Source organism: Trichoplusia ni, chromosome 4, assembly GCF_003590095.1.
Source record: "Trichoplusia ni isolate ovarian cell line Hi5 chromosome 4, tn1, whole genome shotgun sequence".
In the NCBI taxonomy this organism is placed as follows: domain Eukaryota; kingdom Metazoa; phylum Arthropoda; class Insecta; order Lepidoptera; family Noctuidae; genus Trichoplusia; species Trichoplusia ni.
In genome coordinates this window covers 6,978,223-6,986,287 of record NC_039481.1, presented here as the reverse complement: position 1 = coordinate 6,986,287, position 8,065 = coordinate 6,978,223, and the positions used below count along the sequence as shown (strand labels likewise).

Below are 8,065 nucleotides of genomic sequence, written 5' to 3'. Positions count from 1 at the left end.
ATTAACCACATTTTAAAAATAAGTAAAATATTAATTTAATATATATTTTTCCCTTTATTTCTAGTTGTAAAACTAGTAATTTTTGCTTATCGGTAAGAACTTTATGATTGAAAAAAAAGCTAAATTATTGAAATTGCCACGAATATCTTTATTTTTAGTGAATAGGAGTGAGACGTTTCAAAACCATTTTAGTAATACTAGAGGTGGAACAACCCAATGAAATTTGTAGTATGGCAATTTCGTGTAAAAATGACAGATGAGTTTAGTTTTGACAGAAAAGTGACCAAGTCAGAATCAATCGTGTCTACGTTCGTGTCAAAAACTCAGAATAGCCTTTCTTATTTTGGGAATGAAATAATTAGTAGCCTTTAACAGTTTTATTGACTTAAGTACAAAACAAACTTTACAAAATAATATGAGTCTTGAAGATTTTACCTGATGATTTTGAACATATAAGAAATAATATCAACACTAACAACCAGTGTTTATTTTGACTCAAATAGTTGTATAATTCTAAGTTCCTTGCTTAAACAAAAAATTACGTGTTACTTAAAATGAATGACAATTATACACACGTAGACACAGATGTGTTTTATATCACAGAAAATATAATCGGGCCATTTGAAGATAGTGATGAATATGAGCAATTACTTAATAATTTTAATTCTTTGCTGAAAGAATCTTGCAATTGCAATGGGATTTGTTCTTTATCATGTCAATGCCTTCAGTCATCTGGTGGGCAAAACTATCTTACATACTGTTCAGATGGACAGAAAAAGTTCAAATTAATTCCTAAAACAAATTCCTGTATCATTGAGTGCAATGACAATTGTTCCTGTTCTGTAGTCTGCAGTAATAGGGTTGTACAGACTGGCCCAGCTGTGAGCTTGGAAATCAGAAGTTGTGATAAAGGGTATGGTTTGTTCACCACAACTTTTATTCCTTCCGGAACATTTATATGTGAATATGCGGGTGAACTTATAACTACTAAACAAGCTACTGTGAGGCATCAAAATAATAAGACTTTAGGAAAGAGTAATTATATATTTTGTCTAAGAGAACTGTCCAGTGAAAGGCAGCCTATTGTAACAATTGTGGACCCTGCTGTCTTTGGCAATGTAGGCAGATATATCAATCATAGCTGTGAGCCTAACTGTATAGTTACACCAGTGAGATGTGGGAGCCCGATTCCCAAATTAGCGATATTTTCTAGTAATGATATTGAAGCTAATGAAGAAATAACATTTAATTATGGTATAAATGATGAAGTTAACAAACAGAATTCAATTGACCGGACTAAGTGTTTGTGTAAAAGTAAAAATTGTATTGGTTTTATGCCTTTTCATAGTTACTGACCAGAGTAAACTGTGATATAATGTATTATATGCGAGTGTCTTATATATGAAATGTAAATATTGTGTAAATAAAGAATAACAAGTTTTCATTTTTTTATTATACTTAAGAACCCTTTCCATTTGCTTGTCTGTCTGTTTGTGACATGTCCCTACCTAGCGATTGACCATGCCCAGTGTTTTAACGAATACATTAAATAATTGGATCCATATTAAATTTGTTCTATCGATATATCTATAATACATAATTTGTTCCGTTTTAGTTTTTATAAAAAATGACTTCTTCTGTAAGAGTTAGCCGGCGATGTACTCTTAAATTACGCACTTTAAATAAACAAAATGTATATAGGCAATTAGTTCCACATTAACTCTAATTACTCATCTACTTTTTACTTATAAAATTCATTAGTTTAAGTGAAAAAAATACAATACAAACATGTAAACCTAGCTATGTATTGTAAAATAAATTATTATGATAATGTTAATGACCAAAATTGTCCCTCCGTTTTTAATTTTAATTAGATCATCCCATGTTAGGCGTTGGCAATTTATTAACATTGCCAAAAAAAGTTGATAACCACAAAGTACAATTTTTTGTTCTTGCAAACTCACTGCAGTGAAACATCGCTAGGTTGGGAGCAGCTGCTGACAAAGTTTAAGCTTATATAAAATAACGTTGGTCTGGCGACCTCGGGCTTTTAGACCATTACGAGATAAAAGAAAAAATCGTTCTTAAATTATTTTGGAAGTCCGCCTGACGAACTAAACTTTTTTCGTCAAATATCATACTTGGTGGTGGAAAAATGGGATGCGGAAATCCTATTGTCATGTGAGAGTTCTGCTTAAGATGTTTTGCCACAAACATTTTGGGCTGTCTGTGCCTGGATTCTTTATATATTTTTATCTGTTGCTCGCGACTTCGTCCGCGTGGTTAGAAGATATAAGTTAGGTATTTTTGAACGGAAGCCCTCGAAGATGAATAATTTTCCCTGTTTTTTCCACATTTTCCATTGTATTTTCTTTAGTTGCAGCCTGATGGTTTATAGCCTAAAACCTTCCTCGATGAATGGTCTATTCAACACGAAATTATTTTTTCAATTTGAACCAGTAGTTCCTGAGTTTCGTTCAAACAAACAAACTCTTCAGCTTTATATATTAGTAGTATAAGTAAATAGAGTATAGTATAGATAATTATTGAAATAAATTAATTATAATTGAAATTCGCTGTGTAAATGCGTCAAGGGTACATGCATTACAAGCAACGCTAAGTCTCTGGCAAAGAGATCGATGGGGTGGGTAGTATAGTATGAATCCGAAATCACAGCATCAATATGGACTGTAATCACAAGCAATACATCTTGAGATAATAAGGTTAGTGTATTGTAAGTTTTTTATGACTGTGGCTAATACGCTTATTACTAATAACGCACCTAGCGCGCACAGAAAAAACATAAACTAGATCCAGGAAATACATGGCTTTCATGATTATACAGGGTGTCCTAAAACTCAACGATATCTGAGACCGGATGAAAGGCCAAGTGATAACAGATCAGGGAAAAATATAAAAAAAAAACATATCACTCAGTTCAGCGATAAGAGACATTTAAAAAGTTGAAATTCGACATCCCTCGTCGCATTTTTAAGTCTTGTGATCACCAATGTGACAATTTCGCTGTGAGTATTTTAATTCCGGGATCTTCATTAACGATTCCATTATTCGAAACTATAAACTATTGCAATGAAAAAAAATTTTTTTTTTTTTTAAATAGAAACAGATTTTTTTTTCCCTGATCTGTTATCACTTGGCCTTTCATCCGGTCTCAGATTATCGTTGAGTTTTGGGACACCCTGTATAAGAATCCCTACAATTTTTTCAGGTATTAGGTACCTTATGTACCTTTGCACATATTGTACTGACCTCGTTATCTCAGCATTCACCCTTATTACTCAATCGTGTTTTATTCGGTTATGTATGGTATATATATCTATTATTCATTTTCTTATGTAAATGTGTGTTTTTGGTATGTTATATTCATCCCATATTTTCCCCATTTCCTGATCACATTTCCCGTACATGAAAGTGTGATCGGTTGGCCCATAAGTTAAGTAAAATGGGAATACATGGCCTTTCTAAAAAAATATATCATAATAAAAACAAAATATCCAGGGAACCCTTCGTAAGAAAAGGGTCCATGATATTCGGGAAAATAGTGACTACAGGTTTCTCGGTCATAAAGGATACTAAGAGGTACTTGACGGCACGGATAGCCGAGTGCTTGAGGTCACCACGCCAAACCCACTGTGCGCGTCGTGTCGCGGGTTCGATCCCCGCGTAGGACAGGCATATTTGTGTGATCCACGAATGCTTGTTCTGAGTCTTGGTGTCTTTGAGCGCGCGATTTGTATGTTTGTAAAAAAAAAAAAATACATAAAAGAGTTTTTGAGCAACAATGATACTTCAAAGTTTAGAACTTAAAGTTAAGTTGCCACTACTTCTCTGGACTCCCTTTTAATCATCCTTAAGAATCTCATCCTGGTATGTAGGTACATATTTTCTTCTAGAAAGTTAAGAGCAGAGTGTGACGTATAAACAATTTTCCCTATCCCAGTTTTACGGATGTAACACATTAACACGATACTCAATCAACAGTGCTCTGACGTCAATTCAAATCGAATTCATAGGAACCAATTTGTTTATTTTCAACAATCATTGCTGTCATTATTAATAAAAATCATTTTCCTCTTAATATGGTATTCAGAATGGCTCGTTAAGATAAGCCGTAAACTAATGTCTTACCGCGAACTATAAAAATCTAATCACCTGATAAATTGTTCACTATAATTTCTACCACAAATGATTTCACATTTTCGTTTTAAAATCCCGAATACCCGTCAATAATAATGTAAACCTCCATCCAGAGTCGCGCAGAGCTTGACTGTTCACTCCGGGTAAACACGCTTAGGAAATTTTCGAAATACCTACTAAAATTCAACATTAGAGATGTCATGGGCCTAGCCTTTTCCCAACTATGTTGGGATCGGCTTCCAGTCTAACCGGATTCAGCTAAGTAGGTAACAGTGTTTTACAAGGAGCGACAGCCTATCTGACTTCCTCTACCCAGTTACCTAGACAACACGATACCCCTTAGCGACTGTTAAAGATGTAGGAATAACAGTTGAATCCTACAATTTAACGTGCTTCTCAACATCAGAGATGTACCACAGTTAATTAGGTACGTATATAATCGGATATGCATAAGGTGAAAGCTGGTTATTATAGCGACAATGAAATGTAAAAATAAAAATGCAGTGTCTTAAACAGATGTAAGTACCGAGATAGATAATGTAGAGATGACCCTGAAACAGCCTACGTATATTACCATAACGTGTATGTTAACGGGCTCTGAATGCAAGTGACACAGAGCGCTTATCCACTCAAAACGTTAACAACTATACTACCGCAGCAGTCGCCGATCACATTTGAACTACGAATATGTAATTTTTATACAGAAAATTCCTCTCCAACAGGGCCGGATTTAGAGGTCCGGAGGCCTTTTTTTTTTTTTTTTTGTTTAGGCGGGGGAATCCTCATGGACACCCACTCCCTCGGGGGAGAAAATGGGTAGTGTCAGACTTTTACTGACTAAACCTGAACCGCCGTGCTACGTCATCCGCGTTTTTGTGTCGGTGTATGGCAATGCGTTGCAATCCTTCATACACCGACCGCGGGCTTCCACCGGCCAGTAATGTGGGCCGGTAGGTCACTTTCTTGTGTTGTGTGGAGGCCGACGTGTAAAGAGCGTCGGCCTCCTCGCCTCATATTGGGACCGCCGCCGTGGGTAATATACTCGGACGACAGACACCCCCGTGCCGTCGCCCAGAACCCTAGTTAGGGCGGGAGAGCGCGCTCATGCGCGGCTCTGCGCCGCCCCACTCGACGTCGGCGTATGGCGGGCGCGCTGGGGTCAGTTTCCCGAACGCGCTCCGCCGCCTCCTTCTGTGACATCACTGTTTCACAGAAGGAGGCCAATGCATCCCACGCCGCCCGGCTGCCGATCGCTGCAGCGATGACAGCCGACAACTCGGCGACGTCCACTCCACCCAGCGCAGACACAAGTTCGGCGCGAGGCTCCGCAAAGACCGGACATGCGGCCAGTGTGTGAAGTGCGGTGTCATCCGCGTCACCGCACTGATGACACACTGTGGTGACCTCCCTTCGGGCCACCCGAAACAGGTAGTGCCCGAAGGCACCGTGTCCGGTCAGCATCTGCGTGAGGCGGTACGTCAAAACACCGTACCGCCTCTCCACCCACTGTTGGAGATGTGGGCGGATTGCCTCCAGCGTAGCCCGCCCCGCCGTCGGATTGGCGAGCCTTAGTTCCCAATTTCGGAATGCGACGAGGCGGGCTTGTCTGCGCCAGGTCTCACGCTGCCCCGGCGAGGGTTCGATGCCCCGAGACCGGAGCGCAGTGCAGCGGGTGTATAGGTCCGCTAGCACACTCGCATCCAAATCCCAGGGCGGGATTCCCGCCAAGGCGCACGATGCCTCACGTCCGACGGTGCGGTAGGCCCGGACGATCCTGTTGGTAACCACCCGCTGTGCACCAAGCAGAACCGCCCTGTTCCTAGGCGTTAAACTACCGCACCATATGGGTGCGCCGTACAGGGCCATCGACCTAATGACCCCTGCGTAAAGCCGGCGACACCCAACGTCTGGGCCCCCGACGTTCGGCAGGAGCCTTCCGAGAGCGGCTGCGGCGACTTGGAGCCTTGGTGCCAGCCGCTTAAAATGCTCCCGGAAGCTCATCCGTCCGTCGAGGACCAGGCCGAGATACTTCATCGTGCCCGACAGTGGGATCCTTGCGTCCTCCACTGTCAGGCACGTGTCCATCTGGGGTTGGCTCCGGGGGCCGTGCAACATCAGAGCTTCGGTTTTCCCCAGAGCCACGTCCAAGCCGAGCATCCGGATGCGACCTACAACCACCTGGACGAGGTCCGGAGGCCTCAGGGTAACAAAGGAGTGGATTTTCCTAATAAACTGAAAAAAATTGTAGGTAAAAAATGGCTGTAGGTAAAGGTAATAGCGAAAAAAAAATATCAAAGGAACAATTGTTTACTAGTTGAAATTTGAAAGTTTTTTTTATTCCGAAATCTTTATTGTGGAGGCCAAGCTTGCTTGTGGTGGCCCCCGGGCTTTCGCCCCGGTTGCCCTCCCCTAAATCCGGCCCTGTGATCCAAGTTTTTACTAAAGTGTTTGAATTGGCTATGCCTATAGCCAACACCTAAAGTAAAATGTTTCTGGCCTCAAGATACTACAAATATAAGGAATAATTCGGGGATTGAAAAAGAATCAGTTAATGGATTATTGCACTCACTGTTTCATAAATAAGCCAGTGTACGAATAACAGTTTTATAAGTGATTATTTACTTGATTGACAAATAAATATTTAACAAAATTAAATATTAAAAGTTCGATGTTCGATGAATATAAAATAAACCTGTTAATTACCGTTTTTTTTAATGATAACGGGTTTAATATTAGCGTAGCGTAGGTTTCGGACTTTGGAGTTATTTGGACTTATAATAAACGCTAGTACCTAGTGGTTTCTTAGGTTTACGCGAATGTTAGACATTGAAATGAAACTACTTTTACGGATTTTATCGCGGTTTAATGTTTGATTTTAGTTCCCGACGTATCATGGTCACGGGCAGACTGCCCGTGACCATGATACGTAGTAAACCATGAGACATAGTAAAGTTGATGTTTGAAGTTCGATGTTACGCGCGCGAACAACAAAAGCAAACAAGTGTAACTTAACTCCGCGAAAAATCTATCGAGCTTTATTTAGATTAGTATTTGGAGTGAATCCACCCCGGGCGACCGTGAACCACGCTACAATAGTCTGTCTGAATCCTACGATAGGCGTACAGTCAAGTTCTCTCCGAAAAGCGGGACCGAGCCTGTCCCGCGCGGGACATTAAAATTTGATATAAAAATCGGGACATCCCGCTAAAATCGGGACGTCTGGCAACGCTGTCTACCACCTTCCGTTGCAGTTGTGGAATCGACAAGCCAGGGTAACCGACCTAGAGTAGCGTCTCTACAGAAATAATCTTACTTTAAAAGGTGATTCCATTAGTAATTGACAATACCTTGAAAACAACAGTCAAAGTAAATCCGTGCCGACACTTTCAAGATGCGCTTAGATAGATGCTTATCCTTGTCTGAATATTTTTCCTTAGTTAATTTGAACTCTGATTCCACTTGAATATTCTTAAAGATTTTAAATAAGTTAATATGTTATTTCCAGTAACATTCGAGATTTTATCAATGTTTTCCTTATCGGTGTTCAACGTTACTTCACCGTCAGGTACCGACGAAAAAAGTATTTACGTCGGCGTCGTCTGTACCAGGTACCTTAGCTTCGGTACAAAACAAAAAGTAGTTAAGGACCAGCTTTTTCTCGCGACTTATTTTAATAACAAAAATTAGCTTTGTTATAAATTCTTAGTGCCAATTTCGTTGCTCTTAACTTTATAGGATTATTTTTTAGAAGTACGTACTTTATTGAGAACCAGCAATATTGATTCAAGTAACCATACCATTCAGTCAGTCAATCGTGTTGCCCATGTAACTGGGTTGAGGAGGTCAGATAGGCAGTCTCTCCTTTTAAAACACTTAGCTGAATCCGGTTAGACTGGAAGCCGACCCC

At 40.1% G+C, this 8,065-nt stretch overlaps 2 protein-coding genes across 2 annotated transcripts; one reads left to right on the top strand and one right to left on the bottom strand.

Annotated features, from left to right (window-relative positions):
* The first annotated feature begins 238 nt into the window (after positions 1–238).
* On the top strand, positions 239–1,802 carry LOC113492782 (probable histone-lysine N-methyltransferase set-23). The gene has a single exon (XM_026870459.1). The coding sequence runs from the start codon at positions 555–557 to the stop codon at positions 1,353–1,355; it is 801 nt and encodes a 266-aa protein (XP_026726260.1). The 5' UTR covers positions 239–554; the 3' UTR covers positions 1,356–1,802.
* A 2,977-nt stretch (positions 1,803–4,779) lies between these two features.
* Positions 4,780–6,315, bottom strand: LOC113493026. Its single transcript, XM_026870800.1, has 2 exons — positions 5,432–6,315; positions 4,780–4,837 (listed from the first exon to the last, which is right to left on the bottom strand). Exons 1-2 carry the CDS (start codon positions 6,313–6,315, stop codon positions 4,780–4,782), a joined length of 942 nt encoding a protein of 313 aa, XP_026726601.1.
* Between the last annotated feature and the right edge of the window lie 1,750 nt (positions 6,316–8,065).